Source organism: Eschscholzia californica, unplaced genomic scaffold (assembly GCF_041429995.1).
Source record: "Eschscholzia californica isolate CP2 unplaced genomic scaffold, dmEscCali1.0.p SCAF_3, whole genome shotgun sequence".
In the NCBI taxonomy this organism is placed as follows: domain Eukaryota; kingdom Viridiplantae; phylum Streptophyta; class Magnoliopsida; order Ranunculales; family Papaveraceae; genus Eschscholzia; species Eschscholzia californica.
The window spans coordinates 64846719-64870971 of NW_028238420.1; the positions used below are offsets into that span (position 1 = coordinate 64846719).

At 36.5% G+C, this 24253-nt stretch overlaps 5 protein-coding genes and 1 pseudogene across 6 annotated transcripts; 2 read left to right on the plus strand and 4 right to left on the minus strand.

The window, feature by feature from the left end:
• Nucleotides 1–798: 798 nt before the first annotated feature.
• On the minus strand, nucleotides 799–4289 carry LOC147553351 (uncharacterized). Its single transcript, XM_086664967.1, has 6 exons — nucleotides 3828–4289; nucleotides 3248–3397; nucleotides 1710–1943; nucleotides 1537–1623; nucleotides 1326–1459; nucleotides 799–1230 (listed from the first exon to the last, which is right to left on the minus strand). Exons 2-6 carry the CDS (start codon nucleotides 3371–3373, stop codon nucleotides 1125–1127), a joined length of 687 nt encoding a protein of 228 aa, XP_086521093.1. The 5' UTR covers nucleotides 3374–3397; nucleotides 3828–4289; the 3' UTR covers nucleotides 799–1124.
• Nucleotides 4290–7084: 2795 nt separating this feature from the next.
• LOC147553352 (uncharacterized) lies at nucleotides 7085–8962 on the plus strand. Its single transcript, XM_086672138.1, has one exon. The coding sequence runs from the start codon at nucleotides 7388–7390 to the stop codon at nucleotides 8408–8410; it is 1023 nt and encodes a 340-aa protein (XP_086528264.1). The 5' UTR covers nucleotides 7085–7387; the 3' UTR covers nucleotides 8411–8962.
• A 423-nt stretch (nucleotides 8963–9385) lies between these two features.
• On the minus strand, nucleotides 9386–11816 carry LOC147553353 (pre-mRNA-splicing factor SLU7 pseudogene; annotated as a pseudogene). The gene is made up of 2 exons (XR_015237759.1): nucleotides 11372–11816; nucleotides 9386–11071 (listed from the first exon to the last, which is right to left on the minus strand). The product of XR_015237759.1 is annotated as a pre-mRNA-splicing factor SLU7 pseudogene (transcript).
• Nucleotides 11817–15260: 3444 nt separating this feature from the next.
• On the plus strand, nucleotides 15261–16495 carry LOC147553354 (protein SRC2 homolog). Its single transcript, XM_086664969.1, has one exon. The coding sequence runs from the start codon at nucleotides 15452–15454 to the stop codon at nucleotides 16214–16216; it is 765 nt and encodes a 254-aa protein (XP_086521095.1). The 5' UTR covers nucleotides 15261–15451; the 3' UTR covers nucleotides 16217–16495.
• Nucleotides 16496–16798: 303 nt separating this feature from the next.
• Nucleotides 16799–17834, minus strand: SUFE2 (sulfur E2). Its single transcript, XM_086664970.1, has one exon. The coding sequence runs from the start codon at nucleotides 17611–17613 to the stop codon at nucleotides 16885–16887; it is 729 nt and encodes a 242-aa protein (XP_086521096.1). The 5' UTR covers nucleotides 17614–17834; the 3' UTR covers nucleotides 16799–16884.
• Nucleotides 17835–18350: 516 nt separating this feature from the next.
• Nucleotides 18351–23217, minus strand: LOC147553356 (serine/threonine-protein kinase AFC2-like). Its single transcript, XM_086664968.1, has 12 exons — nucleotides 22432–23217; nucleotides 21459–21648; nucleotides 21012–21038; nucleotides 20656–20809; nucleotides 20491–20539; nucleotides 20283–20397; nucleotides 19997–20088; nucleotides 19671–19827; nucleotides 19496–19560; nucleotides 19313–19410; nucleotides 18907–19009; nucleotides 18351–18774 (listed from the first exon to the last, which is right to left on the minus strand). The coding sequence occupies exons 1-12, from the start codon at nucleotides 22531–22533 to the stop codon at nucleotides 18625–18627; spliced, it is 1302 nt and encodes a 433-aa protein (XP_086521094.1). The 5' UTR covers nucleotides 22534–23217; the 3' UTR covers nucleotides 18351–18624.
• Nucleotides 23218–24253: the final 1036 nt, after the last annotated feature.

Genomic DNA, 24253 nt, shown 5'->3' on the forward strand with positions numbered 1-24253 from the left:
AGCATGTGGTTGTGTTGGTGAGGTGGGAATTGAAGATGGAAAACGGTTCAGTTTTAAATACAAAAGGCTTTTACTCTTACTCAAAGTCGTCGTCGTCAGCTTTTCCCTAAATTAATTACTCTCCTCCTCCTACTACATGTATTTTAGTGCAGATCCTGAATTCCTTCCTTCCCACCCCATTGGTTGGTTGTTGTCTTCACATACTTTCTTCACTTTTTCCCTCCAATGGTTGCTGACCTTTCTCACTACCCTAACCTACACGGCTACACCGAGCCCTGGCTATTATCGGGTGCCGCTTCTGCCATTGCTATTATCGGGTGCTGCTTCTGCCATGGCTATTATCGGGTGAGTTGTGGCTTAGACTTTTATCATTTGGTCACTGACACGGCACGACATGGTCAAATGACTAGAGCATTTGAAGTAAGCACCTCGCCTCCTCCACCTACACACATGGGTTGGGTCAGCAGCAAGGAAAATATAGTGGTCCAGCACATACCAGGATAGCCCGCTGCCCCGCTTGGTCTGTTCAAGTGTTTTGGTTGAGTCTGTAGAAAGAGGTAGGGCCGCCGCTCCCACTATACGCCCCCAAGGTTATAACTTAATTGCAAAATGTTAACCCAAAAACTCACTAAGTCAGGAACTTAAAAGATAACATGCCAGCAAAGAAGGCACACATCGAGGTCGGAATACCAGCCTGGATCCACCAGCCTTTTTCTCCGACATTGTTTCAATGCCCCCCGAAGGTCGTCTCTCGAGAAGAAAACATCAAGCGTAGAATCAGCAAGAACAAAATTGTTCTTCCAATTAACATGATTCATGACTAGTTTTATTGAGTTCTCGTACCATCTAACTAAAAGCAGAAGGGTTCAAAATGTGCAGGAATTTTACAGAGTACTAAACTGAGTAAAAAAACCACCAAAATTAGGGCCAAAGAAAAATTCTCACAGAAGGGATCTGTAACTGAGACTGCCTTTTTTCTAGTTCTCATTACACTCAAAGAAAGCTGTTGCATATGCAAATGCAAATTTCACAAAGTATCGATTAATCATGACCTTTATCACGGAGCAACTCCCTGAAGCATCTTTCGGTCTTCGACGTTTCGAAAATGTAACTTATATCTATGATCAATGTTTCTTGAGTGCATTCATTTTGTCTCTGAGATAGTAAAGCTTTGCCCTCCTTACTTTCTTCTTGTCAATCACCTTCATCTCCTTGATATTTGGAGAGTACCTGTAATCAGAAATACCCGAGGTTTATAATGATGATGCTTTCACAGTAACGATCAGAATATCTCACTGAATTAAGAAAAGTTCATGTTTACTTACAGAGGAAAGACGGACTCCACACCGACACCAGCGACCAATCTCCTTATCCTAAATGTTGAATTTAAACCAGCATTCCTTCTTGCAATTACGATTCCTTTCATAGTTGAAACTCGACGTTTATTCTCGGGAACTTCCTGTTCATATCATAGGTAAGACCAGAAAGGGAAACATAAATTTTTAAATCTGATTAAACGTATAAAGCCTCTCTTACCACTTTGAGTTGGACAATATAACCAGGCCTTATATCGGGAATTTCTCTCTGCTCTCTCACCCCCTCTACTGCTTCTTTATCCAGAATCTGTAAAATGTATGTAACACTAGGATGTTAAAACACTCTCAACGGTGATTAAATATTCTAGAAACTACGAGAAAGGACATACGTGCCTGCATTATGTGTTTGGCTGTTTTATCGAGCCTCTTAAATTTGATGCGTGGAGCTACGTCAGTGACAGAAGCAGTAGGAGAATTAGGTTCCTGAGGAAGCCCCATTGTTGTCATGGACCTACGGGAGAAAGCAGGCTCAGTTGATCCCCATTTGGGGACTACAGTTCCAAGGCTTTTATAGAACTGTGAGATGGAGGATTTATCATTATCTTGATATGTTGATGAATCTGCTGGCTGCAAATAAAAATCAAGATTATCATACTAGAGGTTGAACATTCTGATCTATGTAATAAAACAATCACATAGATACTATTATTTTACGACTGTCAACCTAAAACGAGCTGCAGATTTATCAAGCATATAAAAAATCTCCGTAAGACCTTAGATTTATTTATAAAGAGAAAATATAATTACCCCTCTATATAACTTATTTGTATAAAATATACGAGTATGATACATCGTGAAGACGTGAACATTCGAAAAGAGGCATCTTTAGTGCTTGATGATACTTCCACATCCACATTCCACAGTCCACACTATGAATCTTCCAAGATCCTAACTTCGAATCTAATTCCTACATATTCTTCATTTACTTACTGAACTTGTCACAGCCCATACAATAGTTAAACCATGCATGTAGAGCTCCTAATAGAAATTTAACCATACGAATCCTTCTACTTAGTTGTTTCATAAATGCTAATAGAGATGGTCAGATGGTTATCACATAATGCCTTAATTTGCTTTTCCTACACTTGTTAGGATAAAAGAACAGATATGGGCAACTACAATAGCTATCTCATACACCCGTACCAATCCAAATGAAATGTCATTGACTCGTCAGAGAGAGAGATATTAGAGTCAGCAAAAGCATACATTTTGGGGAAAAAAAACACAAAGGCACATATCAAAAACTAGTTTCAAACTTTTCACTCTTTCTCAACATGCTTAACCATGACTAAAGAAACTTCCCAACTCCCAAGAGGCGTAACTATATGGATCTAAACAACCAACACAGTATTTCTCTTACATTTAACATTTTCTACTTGAATAGCATAAAGAGGTTAGTCCCAATAGATCATATGTCAGTACCTAAAATAACAACCCCTCATTCCCGTTGATGAAACTAACCTTCTCTTTTATAAAATCATTTGTGGCCAATCGCCACTGGATGAAGAGGATTGAGGTCAAACAAGCATAAATAGGTAGTTTGTGTGGTTAAACACATCTAAATTAATCTATTAATAAGTTAAAATATTTTACATACCCATTAACTTTTTTGGTCATGCTTCAAATAAAGTTAAGGATTTATGCATCAGTTGCTTACAATGCAATTCCATTCTAAACCCTCATTCCTAAATCCTTACATTTTGAGGCATACCGAAATTCATAGCAATCCGTATGAATTTGATAAAAATAATGAAACTTTCATTAGCATGGAATCTAAACATAGCTTCGTTGATCATCACCAGTTTTTTATTCATAAATCTATATAAGATTAATTCAAAATACTTGTAAAAAACCAATGAAATAGAACATACTGATCTGATAGGAGAAGAAGCGGCAATAAACCCACGAACACCGGAGATTTGTTTAGATGAATCAGTAAGAACAATCTTCGTCAGCTGGCTTTGAACACTACGAATGCTTCTACAAAGTGATTGCATCTCTGCCAAAAAAAAAAAAGAACACTGCAAGCAGAAGATACAAAAAAGAAAACCCTAATTGGTCAGATGATTGCCAAGAAACTAGTAAGGGGTATTGATCAAAAATATCAAAATGATCATTTGTAAATGGAGTTTGGGAGAAACCCTAGTTGGGGATTTCGTTATGAAAAAGATGTAAAACCCTAACTATTGCTACCAAGTGACAACTTATTTGGCCGTGTCAGAGAACATAATTTTCGGACGACAATGCCCCAATTTTTTTTACTTATTTACAACAAAACAAATTTCATTGAGTCATTTCAACGAACATCTGATGGGCATTGTTTTATTCTGGGCCGAAATCTAAAAGAAACTGGTTTTGCTAAAAGGGCATGGATTGGATATATAAAAAATTTCTGCTGGGGAAGATGATGAAACAAGCTTAGAGAGAGAGAGAGAGAGAAGGTAGACTTACCAGTTGCCGAGCTTGAGCCTTGGGAGAGCCACCTACTTTCACTTGAAAAAGAATTGGAGAAGGTTTGAAACGACTTCTTATACTTGGGAAGTTTTATTAGGTGTCCCTGGTTATTCAACAGTCCGGACGGGGCAGTCCACGGACAACTATCCATCCAGTCCGCGCGGAACGGACACAACTAAAACTTGTCAGTTTGGGCAATCAGACAAAAAGAACAGACATTTCGGTTTTTTTTTTAGCCGGACACCGATCGGGCAAGCACCGAGTATACATCGTAATTTGTCAAAATAAAGTCACCAAGTTCATTAACTTAGTTAACACTTAACAATAACAACAAAATTAAAAACACCGAGATAAAGGATCGTCAATTAGAAAGAAGCTTCTCAGAGAAAAATCAAAAGAGTGGGAAGCATCGATTATGATTAAGGGTTAGCATTTCACATTGAAAACCAGAAGAGACATGACTGGAAGAGAGTCGAAGAGAAGAGGAAAGAAAAGGGTTGAACTTTTTCTGATTTCGAGGGTTATATGTCATAGCTTAATCTAATCTAACACTATCATCTTACTCTAAACAGTTAATGGTTCATATTTACTGTCGGCGGGTATTACAGACGGGTAAACGAACAACCTAAGCGGGCGGACTCAGAAGGTACACCGGTTACGCCCCCTTGTCCGCGTCCGTCCACTAAACATATATTGGTGGCAAGTTTTGACTGGCTCGGTCACCGGACGTCCACTGACCTTTCGGACGCGGGGGGCATGGGCGGGTACCAGGCTACGGGCCAAAGTCCCACCCCTACACGAACTTACGGTTTTCCCCTAAACCCAATCCGTTGTTCCCACCAACGGAGGGTGAGGAGAAATAAACCAAAAAGAAAAAGTTTTTATTTAATGAAGGATAGCCGATAATGAAGGATAGCCGATAACGAAAGTTGTCCCGGACCTGCGTAAAGAAACTAGGGAGAGCCCAAGACTTTCTCACCTAAAATGTTGAATGTCACGGAGATTACTTTGGAAGCCTCAAAGTGGCGGGGCTTTGCTCTAGTTCGGTTGCGGAACCAACAAGGAGGGTCAGATCAGGCTGGGCCAACCAACTGCCGTTTAACTTGGCTTGGTTAGGTCTGGAGTAGCCTATAGCTCAGTCAGACGACGTGACTAGGGGCGTCAACTCATGGAATCCAAAAGACTAGCCACTGGCCACTGTCGGGGCACTGGTGTTACCTTGCCTTCGAATTTGATTCTTTTGAATCATTTCATTATTCATTATTAAAATTTATAAAGATGCACCTTCGAATATCTAAAATACTGAAAAGAACAGTCGAATGGCCTGAAAGACCAAATAATATGTCCACTAGTAGATCATGTTATGACATGTCACAATTCTACATTATATTTGGTATTTCTCTTGAATATTTTATATGGGTAACTCTAATTTTGTTCATAAAATGAGCAAGCTACCCTTATAAAGTTTGATGTACTATCTCATATCTCGAAACAATGGAAGATTCGATTTACATATCTTCCAAATCCGTCTTGATCGGGAAAAAAAATCCCAAAAACACTTGTTCTTCGTAGATGTAGCATAGTTGAAACCGTCTTGACGGCTACATAACTAGATCTGCAAAAAAATGTCAATAGAAAAATAAAAAAGACGGCAGGGTGTCATAGGACATGGGTGAGGAATCAAAACTTGTCCTAATAGAATCATTGATTCGATCACAAGCAATAATTCTGATAAGTTATTAAAAATGAAGAATGAATGATATGTTACATTGAACCACAATCGTAAGAGTGAACTGTCTTGGTGTGTATTCCAACTTATTATAATTGTTACAACATAGCTGTCTGTTAATATTCATACTGGATTCATATAACAACAAGCCCTTCCAATAATTGGCCTACCTAGTAACCTAGTACTATTACATTTTCATATAAGTTTATACATCTCATTTGTTTTTCTTCGTTGTATTGCTATATATTTGTTACGAAATAGGTATCTATCGCGTCTTGCGGGTGCAATCAATTCCCTCGGGCTTATTCGTGGTTGAAATCTTTCGTTGTGCAAGTATGGTGGGTTCAAGCATTTGTTCAGAATGCATTAATAAGATGTCTACGTAAATTAACTTCACGCGGACCGAGCACACACCTAGAAGCGCTAGCATTGTGTTGTCTGTTTTCATATAATGTAATTTATAACTTTAAAAGTTTGTTAATCAGACTAGCTCCCTAGATTCCTCCTAGTGCTTACTCTTCACTTCTCTGCAACATATGTAAAAAAAATGGGTAATTTTTTAAGATATCTCACATTGAGCAACAAAACCTATCCTATGTTTAATTTTCACACTCACATGCTACAGTTTCTCTCTCTAGAAAAAGCTCTTAATCTGGTAAAGAAAGGGGTTACCTTTGGCAAAGATATTATAAAGATTAGTATGAAAAGTAATGAAGTATAAGCAAACAAAACCCAATTGTTTATAAAAGAGTTGCTTTGAGACAAAAAAAAGAATTAATGGGAAAGGAAGAAGAGAAAAGAAGATAATGATAGGAGTGTTGTGGTTTGTGTCATCTGTTTATACAATCTTATCATATGACGAAGAAGAAACAAACTAAGAAAAATAGTAACGAAAGTAAACAATTGCAGAAGAGATTTAAGTGGTTCCGTTAGCAAGACTTACTACACGACGAATTATGATACGATGATTTCACTATATATGAATAACAAGATTACAAAAATATTTCAAGATTACAGTATTTGTAGCTCACTGAAACACTCTCACTCTACCTCCACGACTCTCTCAAAATCGAAAAATATGATATACCGCTTACATTGATAATCTCCTTTTATAAGACTATGACAAACATAAGTAGATGGGTCGATCCAATATTTCAGAACAAATGCGTATTAATAGTTTGTTAAGTCATTTCTTTTGTAGATATCGATCATATTCAAAGCCTTTCACCATCAAAGTTGCCCATAAAAGTGTCAGTTGGGGCAACCAACCTATAGTCGTATCATATAGAGGACTCCTCGCTCGCAGGCTTGCAGGTTAAACTTATAGCCTCATGTAGACGTGTCATGTGAGAAGGTTGTATGTTACAGACTGATCCGCTGGTCTCCACACACACACACACACACAAAAACCTCTAAAAGAAAATTTGAGTTTCACAGTTTTAGAAAAGCTTAGAGATATATTATTGAATATAAAAAAGAAAAAGGAAAAGGATTGCTTGTTATTTATTCTTCCTCATTTTCTCACTCATCTGCCTTGTAATTGCCAGTTGGTAAAATTGATTTCTTTTTTGTATTTCACTCTTATTGATTATATGCTGCCAAGATCAACTCCTCTGGCAGCATCTATGAGTAGATCTTATGTATGTATTGGTGGGTGGGGTGGGGTGGGGTGGGTATCTTCTCTCTCTCTCTCTCTAAAACTCTCTCTCTCTCCAAGTATAATTCCAACCCCAACTAGTTCAATCAATCCATCCTCTGTTCCTCTCTCTCTCTGAACTTGGGTTTTGAATTTTAATCAAGACCCATTAGGTTTTAATTCATCAAAATAATGATGCAAGAACCAATGGGTATTCCTGCTTGTTTTTCATCTTCTTCTATAACTGAAAAACATACTACTAGTAGTAGTGATTCATCCACCATTACAAGATCAGGACAGAGTGTTTTCATTTCAGTTTACCAAACAAAATTAGCAGGTCAATGTCGATTAATAACAGTTTCATGGTGCAAAAATTTATTACTTCATGGTCTTTCAGTTTCAATTCAAGGACCAGAAGGTGAATTTCAATACAATTTCAAGATTGAAGTAAAACCATGGCATTTTTGGAGAAAACAAGGGTCAAGTAAGTTTCAAGTTGATGGTAAAACTGTTGAAATATTTTGGGATCTTAGAACTGCAAAATTTAATGGAGAAACAGAACCCAAATCAGATTTTTATGTTGTTGTTGTTTGTGAACAAGAAGCTGTATTAGTTCTTGGTGATCGAAAAAGAGATGCTTATAAGAAATCTAGTTCGAGACCCGCAATTATCGAACCAACTCTGGTTTCGAAAAAAGAACATATTTTTGGTAAGAAGAAGTTTTCAGCTAGAGCTAGATTTCATGGGAGAGGAAAACTTCATGAAATCTCAATTGAATGCAATAATGGAGGATTTGGTAATGGAGATGGGGGAGAAGAAGGGAAGAACAATGGAGAACCAGAAATGGAGATAAGGGTAGATGGTAATTTAGCAATTAGAGTGAAGCATCTTCAATGGAAGTTTAGAGGTAATGAATCAATTTCAGTTAATAAAATTAGGGTTGAAGTTTATTGGGATGTTCATGATTGGTTATTTTGTCCTGGATTAAGACATGCATTATTTATATTTAAACCAAGTTCAAGTTCATCACCATCATCATCAATGGGAGGATTAACATCATCAACATCATTATCACCACCATCAACATCTTCATATACCTCAACACCATTGACAATTCAAACTCCTAGATCAACTTCTGTTAAAGATAAATACATTCATGATGAAAATGGATCATTTGGGTATTGTTTGTTTCTTTATGCTTGGAAGATTGAATGAATGACTTATTATGATGAATGTGTCATATGGGTCGAATGGTGGTGGAGTTAACGCTACAGAACAAGAAAAACTAGGTTAATTTTGGGCAGAAATCATACGTGGTGGTTCGTTGTGATTCATTGCTTAGTAGATCAGAATCATCATGATATCTGCCTATCATATGTCTCGTTTTTCTTGTTCTCTGACACTTTTCGTCATCAGCAGTATTGGAGAGAGAGAGAGAGAAGGGATTAGAGAGAGAAAAAGAGAGAAGATGAGGTGTGGAGCATGTGGGGTGATGGGGAGAGGAGAGGATTTGGAAGTTAACTACATACAGCTGGAATTGAATAAATGGGCATGATTGGGACATCACAGATTGGCTCAACTTACAGTTTTATTTTCTTCAATAATTCTCCAACTGGAAGAAAGCATCTTTAGTCCTTTTCTCACCATTCACCAACAAACACTTCTCTCTCTCTCTCTCTTCTTTTTCTTTCTCTTTCTCTCTTTCTTTCTCTCTTTTCTTTGCAAGTAACCAATTCTTTTGACTGAATATATTATTTTATTTCATTACTTTTTTTATATCTATTTTGTATTTATTATATCTTTTTAGTTGGTAAATCCAAAATATGGTGTCAGATTCATGTGGACTAAACTAACAAGAGAGAGAGTATTTTAGATGACAAGCCAATTTCAAAGGGTGGGGCTAAAACATAAACCATCTAAACTGTCCTACCGCTAATGGGCAAAGAAATATACAGACGTATGACGACGACACTTACACGTCTTACATAAGAGGTATGGGAGATATGAGTAGCAAAGAGTGTACAAATGTCTTACATCGACATTTCACGTCTTATAAAACATGTATGGGACACATGAGCAGCATACTCTCTGATGTTAGAAATATACATAAATAGATGTGTTAGTCGTCTATACATGTAGCATCTTAAGTATCAGTAACAAAATATTAAGCATAATCGATATGGACAAAAGTTAAGAGAAGACGAATGTCATCCGATTATAAAACTTGTTCGAAACAATTAGAATGATGACCAAAAGATTCATACAAGATTGCTTACTATTATTAAACAAGACCAACTAGTTCAAGAAATCCTTCATTGGGTCTTCAAAATGAACTTTCTTAATCCTATATGCTTCCATATCTTCTGCAGAAACTTCATCTTCCCATCTAACATTGTATTTTCTTTTCCTTTCATCACCCTCTTCTTTCTTTCCCTCATTCTCTTTCTTTAGTGCTTCATTCAGCCTTTTCTTATCAAGAATTAGGTTTTCAGGCGCATCAGTTCCCCAGGTAGCAACCCTTTTCTCTGTTTTTTCTGCAGGTTTTTCTTCGATTTTCTCTTTACGAGTAATATTCGCTCTCATAAGATCTGTTACTGCTTCAATTCCAGCAGCACCTGTGCAATAGCTGTTTCTAATAATTTGCTTACAGCAATTGTACCCCCATATGTTCTCTCTCCGCCATGAACCCCAGACTGTCGTATGGTTATTGACAAAGATATCTTCTTTGTATTTGCTCCTCGGAAGCATTGTCATATGGCCCATAACGATTCTACCAGCACGATCATATTCGACCTGTTTCTCGCTCTGTCCTAGGAGAAGCTCTCTTGGGAGTTCTTCTTTCGAAGCTGCATTCCCATACTTGTCCACGATTTTGCTTTCCTTTTCGGTCTTCATCTTCTCCTTGATAAGTCTATAGTTTTTTATGAGAAATTCTGCTTGTGAAGGGACTGCCTGTGTGTGAATATCTTGACCCTTTTCGAAAGCTTCCCACGCGTGAACATTGAGTTGTTTGAACTCTAAAGCTTGTCCACTATTTCTATACTGATTATCCCCTCCATAGAATTTTTCGTTAGGACTGCTATCTGGCAGAGGATCTTCGCGCATAGAACGAGTTTTAGGATCATAGTGAGCTGAACTTAGATCCAAATTCAACAAGTACTTAGCCGTATCTTCTCGAATCCTCAAATTTCTAACAGTTCCTGTGCTTCCACCACCGGTTGTTCTTACACGCTTCTCAATTTTCGCAAAGTCCATCTGTTTGCTCTCTTCCACCTTAGCTTCATCAACTTTCAAGTCATCTTCGTCGTCGTCCTCTTCACTAACCTCAGTCTCATTGTTCTTGTTGTTTCTTTTCTCGAGTTTCCTTAAATGGTGTTCTTTTAGAAATTTTGGCTTCATCCCTAGCTTCATATGTCGCAATAACACGACTATATCTGGAAGCATCAAACCCGTTCCATCTATCTCGCTTCCCATCATAATCGAGGTCGAACGATTCTATCTTCTAGTCAGGAGCAATATGCTTATTAGTCCGTTTCACCCCCAATTTTCGAGGCCTTTCCTTACAGGACTTGACATTATGTGTCATTGCACCACAGTTTTCGCACGCACCTTTCCTGTACTTGTCGGCCTGATAGATTTTCGCACCCCTATCATACCAATTATTTTGGTGTTTATTCAGTACTTGTTTCTGTTTCCTTTGATGATTCAAAGTAGGTCCGTCGGCATTGAGATACCAAGGTGCAACTGACATATACTTGGGAATGTGAGGGTTGATTTCGTTTCCATATTTGTCAACTTCGGGCGGTGCAAGCCCTGCTTTTCGTGCTTCTTCCAAATCTTGCTGCTTTAGGTGATCTTCCCTCGACTTAAACGACACTGCAAATCCGGCCCATAAATAAGTTAGTATGTTTCTTTCCGAGTAATTAATGCTAGAAAATAAGAAAACTAGGCCGACTCTATACCATATCTAGTCTGGTGTGTTTAATGGATCGGAATCATAAAAAAACATGGGGATTTCTGCTTGGAGTATATAATTAATGCCTGGTTTTTCTTGTTTCCTTATTCACATATTTCTAAAGAAAACAAGCTAATAGAAAACCATGCATGAACCATTCAAGTACTAGAAACCCTAAAAGCAAAGTAAAGTGTAGAATAAGAAGATGAGAAATATATTACCTGAAGAAGAAGTAGCCATTGAGAAACTTCCAATCTAATCTCTCTTTCTTGATAATCAATAGTGATTTGTATATTGATTTGAATTACCTTCTATCATATTTATAGTCCAACAAAAATATGGAAAAGATAAATAGTACTATTTCTCATAGGTTTCCTTAATTTCCAGTCAGATTCCCGTTTTCTTTGGGTTTCCCTCTCTCCCAAATTGAACGTGGATTAAAGCTAGAATTAATCTCAACCGTTCAGTAAATCCAAGGGGCTAATTTGTGTCACCGGTGAAGATGATGAAGTGGCGATAAGATGAGGTTGCAGAGATAGGCGATGAGTTGGATGAGAGAGAGGTGATGACTTGTTAACGGTGTTATAACGGAATCTGAAAAAGGGAGTCATCTAAGTATTTTTGATAAAGTAGGGGTAGGCAGGAAACCGGTCACAAAGTTTGGGGCTATTAGAGAAGTAACCCAAAATAAATTAAAGAACACTAATTTTCTAAAAATTACCTCTTCAAACACAGAACTTTGTGTTGTTTCTTATTTCAAGGCAGCCCAATTTTTCTCTAATTCCCTTTCCACCCTTTTATATATATTCGTCTTTAGGTGAGAAACATGATTTAGTTGCTTACAACAAATTGCTTTTTATTTCGACTTATTATAAACGGTTGACAACGCATTATGTTTTGCACTAACTTATTATAAATGGTTGACAACACATGACTTACTATAAACTGTTGACAACACATGATTAAGTTGGTTGCAACAAATTATATTTTGGCCTGACATTACAAGAGTATTGATTAACAAGTTGATTAACAAGAGTACCGACGAGCTATACTTGCGTTTTCGAGGACAATTTGATTTTTGTGTTATTTTGGTCGAATACTAAGCATTAGAGTACATGGAAGCTCACGATTTTTTTATCATGAATAGAATAAATAATATTATCATCCTTGAAAATATTTTGGACCCTATAGATCATATATTTTTTAGTTTTTTGTTGAAATCCCTATAGGTCATATAAACAAGACCTTTAAGTCATCTTATGGGGCTAAAAATCAACTATTTATACGTTAACTACCCAGTTTCGTGGGAAACTAAATTTTAATAATTTCATTGATTTGAAGAAAATATGACAGGATTTTCGCTTCACTTTTCTCTCCGAACATGCTTACACTATGATTCATAAAAGAAATTACTAATTGCAATTAGTTGTGCAATGAATTTTTCCTGAAAAGTTGTAGATATAAGTGTTCATAGTTGACTTGATAAACTTTGGTAGTTGTCGTTGCTTGTTAAAAAATAATGTGAAAATATGCCATGAATTTTAAAAATTTGTTTATAATAATCCATACAGTAAAAAAAGTTGGAGATGAAATGTTGGAAGAAATTGAATTAAATTAAATTAAATTATCTAGAACTTTTAATGGGCTAAAAGGGGATGCGTTATATTTAAGTTGCCTGACTTCGAAAAACAAAATCGAATTCTTTGTAGTTTATACGAGGATTATTCGTGGGAGCGAAAACAAGTAGCTCAATAAATTCGATCGGCGTTCTAACTAAAACTCTAGTCGCCATAGAATTTTTTACTTCCAAAGACGAATTTTATTTTTTACACCTTCAAGACCACATTTTGAAGAAATTCATGCGACCTTTTAAATCTTGAAAGAAGTTTTGTCAATCTCAGAATTGCACATCGGATTGCTTAGGAAAAATGACTATCCGGGCAAATTTCATTTCTTCACCATGAAATTTTAAGATTTAAGAATGAATTCTATTTCGTAAGCATTCAAACCCTCATTGAAAAAATAGTGAATTATAACTTTTGAATTTTGAAGGAAACTTCGACTAATCTCAAAATTGCACGAAATTCATATCGTTCATGTAAAATGACTTTCTGATCAAGTTCCTTTATTTTGCAATAAAATTTTGACTTTTGAAATTATATTTAATTGCTTAGACATTCAAACCTGCATTTCGAAAAATCGTATGCTTTTGAATTTTGAAAGAAGATTCGTGTAAACAACTTCTAATCAAGATTTCAAGCTTTTTGTGGAATTTTAACCTTTAAGGTCGAATTTCGTTTGTCTATTTATAGTAATACTTGGACAACCTTTAAAAAGCCTTTGAATTTAAAGTTTTTAAAAAAATTGTTTCTCTCTTGATCGAAACAAACATATTTTTTTTTTATCTTTATAAATATTCCGATTTTTTTTCGTAACACATTATAAAATATCATTTTATTTAGATGTTTGTTTATAAATACGATATTTCCCAGCACGACATTTTACAAATGCAAGACATTTTACAAATGCAAGAAGAAATGGAAAAATCATTATTTATGCTAACTAGACCTTTATTCTATTTGTTTCAAGAAAAAGATAGGGTTATTTTGCGAAAGGGTCGTACACAAGTACCAAGTTTTGTGAAAGGGACATGACTGTTTATTATTTTGCGAAGGGATCGTGGACTAGTATTGACCAGTTAAGTTTTTGACACCGTTTATTCTAGCTATATTGTTTAAAAGTTTTAACACCATTAATATAACTACACTAGATTCACAAAAGTGAAAAATTATAACATTCACCGTGAAAATATTAATTTTTCAAAATTTGCTAGCTGCTTCTATTAACGTAATTTTGAATTTCTTTTAAACTATTAGATCAAACAAAATGATCCGCCTAAAAATCTCTGATGAAAATCGAAGGTTGAAGAAAGAAAAAGGGAAGAAGATGAATTTAATATATTTCTTCGTTCCAAAACTGAATAGGTACTTTCAGATTCACTTGGGTTAACGTCGTTACATCTACTTAATGAATTAACTGTTTATGCAATGCGAAAGTTAAATCTAACATTTATTTAACGGTCAATAATAGTCCACGACCCTTTCGCAAAATAATAAATGGTCATGCCCCTTTCACAAAACCTGGTACTTTTTTTTTTTTTTTTGGAATCCAAGGGATACATATCCATTAATAGTGATAAAATCACAATGATACAAGGATTATAAAAGTTATTTCTCTCTGTCGGAGGTGCGTCAAGCTACTTACATACCTGTAAATGCAAAACCCTCCTAAAGGGGGAGAAATTGGACTAGACACAGACACTATTGGGATCCTAAAGATCCGAGAAAAGAGACCCTAAAGATCTGACAAAAGGATCCTAAAGATCCGACAAAAATAATTGAAAAAAAACTAAAAACCATCGCTTTGTTGCCGGAGAACCGTCGCCGTTACCGGATAACCGCCGCTGTCGCCACACCACCACCACCATCACCACCACCACCACCACCGCACCACCCCCTTCCTTTGGATCCTTGAAATTTGTTTTGCTTCTTCCTCATCAAGGTTTGCAGCAAACCCATTAATCGATCACGGATACGAGTAAAACATTGCTTCTCTGGCCTTCTCATCGTTTCCTAAGAATGAACCTAAGAATTGATATTGAGACTCTGTCACTCTTTCAAGATCAACCGAAGTAACATCCGGTCCGTGTGATAATCCACCCATATTCACAACATAAGACTTTGTCTCAGCATAAGTGGATTTTTGACACAGAGAGAAGAAAAAGATCAAACCAAAACAAAAGGGTAACCTCCAAATCTTCATTTCTTGAGTAATATGGACATATAAAAGAGGAAGATACAAACTAAAAAAGAGGAAGATCCGGAGGAAGAAATCTTCCTCCGAAAATAACAAGATCTAAATTTCTCTCTCTCTCAAAAAAACGGTTACTTCTCTCTCTCTCTCTCAAAACCTGGTACTTATGTACGACCCTTTCGCAAAATAACCCAAAAAGATATCTCGTCTATTTCATAGCGATTGAATACTATTTGGTCCGAAAATGGAGACCGACTACAACACAAAAAGTTAATTTGACCGACTTCCATTGGGCTCGACAATGTGAGAGAAAAATACCCTCATCCATGAGAATGGCCGCTCCATCTTTCACGATGTAGTCGGTCTTTATTTTCGGGCCAAATAGCATTTGTGGTGGATTAGTAGCCAAACTCTTGCCCTCACAAACAAAGGGGAAAAAAAACCAATAAACCCCTGAGAAAAGGCAAGTAAAAATCCAGTCTTAGAAGATGACAGAAATGGCGGACGATCTTCATCATCAACATGAGGCAATTCTGAAATTGACAGTTCTATACGCAGAAGGATTAAAGGACACGAGATTTCTAGGCAAGATGAAGACATTTGCAGTCATTTGGATCGATCCATCTCTCAAACTACAAACTAAAACCCTAACTAGTTCCTCCCCAAATCCTGTTTACAATTCTCAACTTACTTTCCCATTACCATTCCAATTACTTGAAAACCCTAATTCACACTTAACTATCCAATTATTATCTAGATCATCTCCGATTCACCATCAAAAGGTAATCGGATCTGCAAGTTTGTTACTTTCTGAGATACGTTACGCCACCACCGATAAGACATTCAATTTACAGATTTGGAGACCGTCGGGAAGGGCCAAGGGTTTGTTGAAAGTGGTTTCAAGAATTGAGTATAATTCTAGGGTTTATTCATCATCGTCTGGTAATAGTTGTGTTACTGGAATTCCAGTTGAAAATCATGAAATGATGATGATGAAGAAGATGGTACAAGAAGAACAGTCAGGATCTGTTTTTGATGATCAAAGGGTTACTAGTGAAGGATCTGGAATATACAATTTGGTAATACCATCGGCACCGCCAATGCCGGAAGAGGAGGAGATTCCGAAGCCGGAAGATGAGATTCCGACGCCGGAAGAGGAGAAGGCAAATGTGTTGAGAAGTGTTTTGATAGGGTTTCTTGGAGGAGTTGTTGCTGTTGCAACTACTGTTCTTATTGGGACGACTGGCAGTTGAGATCTAGAGAGAAGAGAGGGACTGTAATTGAATATAGAAAGATGAATGGACTAAAGAAGAATATTGGAGCAATTTGTTTTTCACTTTCTTTTTGGAGTTGATTCAAATTCATGGTTGTTTAGTGGATTTGAGTTTGTTAAATATTAACACCCATTAGTATTTTGTTAGTCAATGTTAGTCCACCTTTCTTTCACAATCTGTACATAGTTGGATTCATTCTGTATTACAATGGTTTTTCATTACAGAAAGAAACAATAATTTATACTGGTTATCGTACAATCTCTCGTCTCTCTATATTCACGCCTTCTCTGAATACTCTTTACTTCTTCGAGCAGAGTTATGGTCTTACTTACTGAAACATACAAAAGTATCTTCTAACATTTTTAGGTTTGAGTTTGCACCTCTTCCAAATAGCCTGACTAGGGATGACTCCAAGATTGATTTTTGTCTAACTCAAGCGTCTGAGTCGTCTGAGTAGCTAACCCACGTCCCACGGTGACTTTAGGTCTATTCTTTTTTTTTTGTTGAAATTTACGTCCATTCAAATCTCACGTAACATAAATCTAAAGTATCACTCAATCATCTGAAATATTTTGAAATGACTATTGTACTTTTGACTAAACGAAGTTAAGACACAAACAAGTCAAAATCAAAGGAGTCAGCATGAGTCATTTACAATCATTTGAATTGATAATAGAAGATGAAAGATGATTAAAATTTGAATTTCTTTCTCTCTCTTGAACAAGAGATTTAGTTCTCATCTGCATACTGATCAAAACATTCTGCCAAGTATTAACTCTCGAATGAGCTTTACCAATTAAACCAACATTAATCCCAACTAAATCCTCTGTTTTCAATTTCAATACTTCATGAGGAAAAGCTCCATCAAGAATCCAAATCAAACATGAACTGAACCCTTTACTTATCTCTGAATCACTATCTGCTCTAAACTTCATTCTCCCAAATTCATCCATTTTCACTACCAACCAGACCTCAGTTGTACAACCATTTACACGATTACAATTAACACGTTCGGAATCGTCGAATGGAGGAATTAGTGTTGCATAATGTAGAAGAAGTTTAACTCGATCAATGGGTTCAGATAAAGATTCAAATTCAGATACAAGGCGTTTGAGCTTGCATAGAGCAGAGTCTTCAGATGTTGTTGAAGGAGTTTCAGTTGTGGTGGCCGAACATGAAATTGAAGAACTGGGGTTTCTGGATTTAGAATTTAGAGTAGAAAAAGAGTTTGGAAAATGGGTAGGCTGAGAAGATTTGAAGACCTTGAATTTGTTATCTTTGTGAGGACAGAGTAAAAAAGAGGACTTGGGATTCTGAGTTGATAATCTGATGAAGTAAAATGAAGAAGGTATGACTGATAAAGTGACTGAATCCATATGAAGAGAAGAAGATGAGTTAGAGAGAGATGTTTATGAAGAGGAGATGATCCTCGAAGTGCTCACCACCTTTGTTGCAGAGAAGAGAGAGAGAGTGAAGTTTGGCTTTCTAAGGTAAGATGGTGGCAGGTGGAAATTCCAAAAAAATCATAGGATTCATTGAATATCAATATCCAGTTTAGGTATAGTTATCATCTTATATACTATATAATGATGATGATGATGATTATGATTATGATTTGTTTGTAGTGTTCTTTGGCTTTGACCTTCTTGCCACTAATCATAAATTCTATGAGGTAAGCTGATACGTCAAGCTTCTCCCCTCCCCTGAAATGTATTTCAGTTTTGACACTTCTTCCTACTCAAAGTATACACCTTAAATGTCTCCTGTCCCTTTCTTCTTACATCCCCCTCAGGCAGCCCAAATCACGGCCTTTCCGTCAGGTGTTGGCTTGGGTCCATGAACTCAGGCACCCCAAAGCCCCGTCCCTGCCTTGCCATCATCGCCAGGCGTCCCAAGGTCGTGGCATCCGGTGTTTACAAGTCTTGCAACCTTGCCATCTGTGTATTTGCAAGCCACAGCCCGGCCATCCAGTGTATTTGCAAGAGATTAGAGTTTTTCTTTTTGCAAGATACTGGTATTAAGGGCAAAGAATCTCTGAAACGCAATTGTGATGGACACAACAAAACAGATGGTTGGTTCATCTACAGATTCTGATACTACTACGGAATATAGATAGTCAGGAAAACTGTATTTGATAGAAAAAAAAATCCATTGTACAAGTTACTGGCCAGACTCCTTAGGCAACTAAACCTTGCTTCTTTTTACAACAAGAGTTACCTCCCCTCCCCCAATCAACAAAAAAAAGATACGAAAAACCTTTATACACACTATTGTTTTATTAATGGGGAAGCACTGACGGACCACATTTCTTGCTCTTCTTACACATTCGTTCAAAGGTTGCTCTTGAGAACCACCCAAATTCCTGTACTAGAGAACGGATAGATGATTCAAGACCTCCTGTGATAATCCCTGGTGAAGAATGGATGCCTGAGAGCTTCACGAGCCGTCATCCTAGCAGAAGGATCGTATCGGAGGAGACCTTGCAATAGGTCTATTAGATCCCCTCCTGAATGGTCTACATGCTGCATCACCAAGTTCTGCACATGAACAAGATTGTGCTACACTTGGTCACTCTACTTCTTGACAGAACAAAGGAAGTGCTACTAATAACATTTGGAAGAACCAAGACCTGGATTCCAAAGGATTACGAGAGAAAGAACCATCAGTACCTGAAGCCTAGGAAGTTTCAGAACAGCTTTTATGCTTTCCCTTGAGGTAGCACCTTCCGGCCAATCTAATTTACCCCTTCTTACATATTTCTCCCCGTGTCGGCTGAAATGACGACAAAAAACACCAGTAAGAGATAATGAATAACAAAAAGATCAGATGTCTTGTGAAGAATGAATGGAGATGGTTTTTGTTATTTCCTCAAGTCAGAAGATCTGATTCGAGTGCTGAAATGGCTCGAGTCAATGTTTAAGTCAGACATGGACGAATGGCTAATTTGGGCTGATCTTGGGTCTGTTTGAATCCAAGTAAGATTCAAACAATGGAATAAAAAGGCCACCTAAGTCTTCATATTATGGCACAGCAGGATAAAACACAAATTTCCATCATTGGAACAAAAAGACTCACTCTACTCTCTTTAACATGTGCGGAGGAAGTGGACCGAGTACTCTTTCCATCATTGCGAGGTGTTCCAAGTTCTCATGAGTTTGGAATAGTGCTTCACCCTGAAACACATTATTTTGGACCGCTTCAGATTTTTATTTTTATTTTCAAGCTAAGAAACAGATACGTTTGATATTGGAAACTTACCGAGCAAAGCTCTACCAAGATACACCCGATACTCCATATGTCACAAGGATAACTCCAACCAAGACCTGCAATAATAAGAACAACAAAATCTATATAATAAAGGAAGAGTTTATCTAGACAATAATGTATCAATTAGAGGATCTTAATTGATCTGTTGGTGTACAATATACCATACCTAAAATAACCTCTGGGGCCCGGTAGTGTCGGGTCGATACGATATAGCTATGATCTCGGTGCTCATAAGTTGTGCTACCAAAATCAATCACCTTTAGAGCACTTGATTTTGGGAGTCTTTTGAAGTAAGCCCCATCCTTGGGGGATCGAGATGAGACCTGTTTAATTGAAACCTTGTTTTAGGATACAAAATGAGAAATAAACTATCCTTTTGAGGAGTGGGACAGGGGATGACAGCGATAGAAGACCTTAACAAAAAAAAAGACAGTTGCACATATAATAGATATATTGCTCATAGAAAATGTTAAGAAATAAAGCTTATCTTACCTTATAGTCAGGAATCTTAACATACTCAGATGAGACGAGTAATACGTTCTCGGGCTTCAAATCAGTATGGATTAGGCGCAAATCATGCATGACTGCAAAATAAATGATAGGAAACCAAAAGATAAGCATTCGCATACATCCACAGTCGTAAATCTTCCATATAAAAATTATTTCACAAAAGGGATAACAAGATGAGTTTCTCACAGTAACAGTGAAGTTCATAAAAAAAAAGTTTGTCATCATTCAATTTAAGAAATAAATGAATTTAGCAGAAGTAACTACACACATGCTATACAATCCAAAAGTTGTCTGCCAAGCTCGCGAACTAGATCAATGGGAAATGAGCGATAATTGTTTTTCCGTAGAAAATCGTATAAGCTTGGTCCAAGCTTCTCAAAGACCTGTTGAACCATTTAAATCCACTCACAAGTTTTAACCCCCGAAATATTTTGATTGGGGAAACTAATCCATCAAAAAATCAATCATATACTTACAATACAGATATGGTTACGATAGTCAAACCAGTTCCGTATTTGCACACAACTGCAAAGAGTAAACCCGCTTAACCTCTAACAAAAACCTACAACTTCTACAGTAACAAAGAAAAACAGCAAAAGCGACGATATATATGAGCTCAAATCTATCAAAGTAATACTCACCGACTTCCAGTTCGGTCATTCTTTGCAAGAAGTTGAAGTACATCAATTTCTATCATTGCTGCTTCCCGGTACTTCTTGATTCCACGGACAATTTTGATGGCAACCATTTCTTTTCTTTCCCTGTCCCAGCATTCCAAAACTTGACCGAAGGTTCCTGCAACAACACAGATCACAGTGTACAAACTTTAATCGTCTGTACATAAAGCTTTCTAGTACCATCTTTCCATGGATTTTTCATGAGAAAACAGAGTAATTGTGAAGATCATATTTATCTAGGAGAGGAAACATGACAAGTCCACTTATAATTGAAAAGAAAAGCACTAGAATCAAATAGACTTCTCGGTGCAGCAACTGACCTTCGCCCATCTTCCCATGGATTTTATCTGCAGTTGGACAAAAGAATATTACATAAGAAAGCGGAATGGCACGAGAAAAGGTAAATACTAGCACTCCCAAAACAAAGAAGTCGGGAAAACGTTTGAAGGCCAGGATTACACCGGCCACTAAAAAACTACTCTACGCTATTGAAGACATGGACTGCTACCAACTCGAGATAAAATTAAGACTAAGTTACTATAAAGAAATTTGGGATCATGTCAGATTAACAAAATACAAATGGAACTCTAACAAAAGACAAGATAATGGACCCTGACAGCTAACTCAGTAGAAAACTAATATCACATAGCCATACATAAAATCATAAAGAAGATCATGAGAAACATAATAGAGTTAGTTTAAAACCAGAAACCTCAATTTCCATGAATAAGCATAAAGATTTGAAAATGGTGATTAAGTGTAATTACAGCGGGAAGTTAAATTATCTCCAACTGCAAACATGTAATGTCCATCCTTGTCATCTTCTCGCCACGGGGGAGAACCATTTCGAGCAACTTCCTTAAAAGACAGAGAAGAACTAGTATGGTTTGATGTCCTTGAAAGTGCATAGCTTGTGACATTTCCAATATCTTGCCCACTAACTATTCCTGGCTGAGCCTACACACAGCCATTCATTTTAATCGAACAATTTGTTATTTAACCAAATTTTTCTTAGAAAAAATTTGAAGTCTTAATTAATTCGTGAGGATGGTTTAAGATGATGAGTGTACGCCCACCAATAAATAAGTAGTTCAATAACTTTTTGGAACAAAACAACCATCTCAGGCAATATAAAGAATTATAAGATAAATTCATCGCTACAAAGCATAAGAAGACGTGGATCAAATCGATAATTACATAAATTAATCTTCAATAACTTTATCAATTCGATAAGTGATTCAGGAAAAGGTCACCAGAATTATAAATTCCTTCAACTTTATCAATTCGATTATTACTGAAGTGACTTCATATCAACATAAACAACAGATCTAATCAATCTAATTACAGAATTCATCGAATATAACCCAATTAAACAGAAAACTCCAAAGATAAAACAAACATCAAATCTAAATCAACATAAATATCCAGGAAGCTCGTCAAAATAAAATATTTATTAGATCAGTAATTAACTTGCAAAATATCATGAACAGATACAACCGATGAGCCTAATCATTCAGATGAACAAAAAATTCAATATTTAGGTGTAAAAAGAGTTACTTCAATCAACCAAACACAGGTGAATTCGATCAGATCTTCGTAAAAAAAAAAAAAAAAAGCAAATTTACGAACTTTACCTCATTTTTCAGAAAAAACCTATAAATCACTCATCAGATCTAACAAAAAAACTCATAATATCAAAGGATCTAAAGAGATAAAAGATCAAAAAAGATAAATTTTCACCTTAGATGCTTGTTGAGGTAGATCCCAAGCTAATCTAGGTCTTTTCCGAGGACGCCGATCCATGTGATTGTGAGGATACTCTGTCAAATATTCCATCTGCATGATTTCTTAGACAAAACTTTCGAATTGATTATAGATTCAAGAGAGAGAGAGAGAGAGAGAGAGTGTGTGTGTGATAGAAGGTACGAAAAGGGGCGAGAAATTTTGAGGAAGGAAGAAACCTAACCCTAATTTGAGAAAAAGGGAAAGTGAGACGGTTGAGATTTGCGTATTCGTCGGTATTGAATTGGAACCGTTTATTATTGACCGATGCCTAACTTGACCTTATCTTTAGCTACTTTAACTCTAGTTAAATTTTAACTCTGGTTGGGTCAACTTTTTCGTGCTCTCCAGTTTTCTCGAATATTCCTTATTTTAATCCCATACCGTCCAAGATTGGAAGATGGTGTATGAAAGGTGTGTGTTCAAACTTGCTAAACGTCGTCGGATTGGTCATTACGGGTAGAAGGACCCAATCCTTGGTTAGTTAAGTTACAAACAACGTATGGATGATAGATCAGTCTACCAATCACTCATTTATGCTAACCTCTATAAAATGTCCATATTTTAGAGAGAAAAAAAACTTTCGCGGTACAAAATTTCATAGGGGTAAGAATCAATAGTTTTTCCCAAATACACCCTTAATCATGTCACCGACAGATAGTCGCCAGCCAACTCTCAGGTCGGAGACTTCTCCTTGTTTTTCTTTCTACCCCTCTCCGTACTTTTCTCTCTTTAAGTTCAGACAAAGGGACCGCCTCTTTGGCCGAAACTTACAGAGAAGAAGAAAGACAGGGACGGAGATGGAAGAGTAAAAGAAGAGGGGCCCTTAAAAAAATAAGTGTGGCCCTCTGCCCCTCTCCTTTCCGGGGAAAATTTATTTATTTCTCCAATACACCACAAAGTATGTCGTGAAAACCTAATCAACGTGCCCTTAAAAGACCCATCGCCACTACTTTGGTGCCTTTAGCCTTTATGTTGAGCATGCGGCTAGATATCAAAAATATTGATTTTATTTTTATAAGAAAAAAATATTGATTGTTACTTGGTCCGTTTGATACGCGAGAAAATATATGGGTAAGAAAACAACTTTCTTTCCCATTAGAAAGAAAAGAGATTTCTTACCTCAAAGTCAAATTTTAAGTGTTTGATAAAAAAGTGAGAAAAAGAGTGACTTTAGAAAATGTCTTTTAATTTAGGTTTTATTTGTTAATTGGATCTTTAACCAATATATAGATGTTAGACACTTAAGGGGTGCCTTTAGAATTCCAGGGGGTTCCTTTAGACAAATGTTTATTAATTAGATTTTATATATTAGTTGGCCCTTTAACAAATATATAAATGTTAAGCATTTAAGGGGTGCCTTTAGAATTTAAGGAGTGCCTTTAGAATTTCAATTTATTTATTAATTTGGTTTTATTTATTAATTGGACAGAGATGAACAGAGAGAGTTATAGTAGGAGATAAATAGAGAGAGAAAGTTACGGGAGGAGAGAGTTATGGGAGGAGGGAGAGAGTGAGAAATCAACTTTCCCATCTAAAAGGTGGGAAAAAAAAAATTAGTCCATTTGCACACTTTTTTTTTTCTTAGGAAATCGATTTTCTTACCCAAAGTGGCGAACCAAACAGCAGAAAACTGATTTTTTTGAAAATATAACTTTCTTACTCATATTTTCACACGTATCAAACGGACCCTTAAGAGTTTGACGATACAGATAGCATCAGAATTATAGAAATGTAGTGTCAAACTTCAACTTAAAATAAATAACTTTGTTTGTTGGTT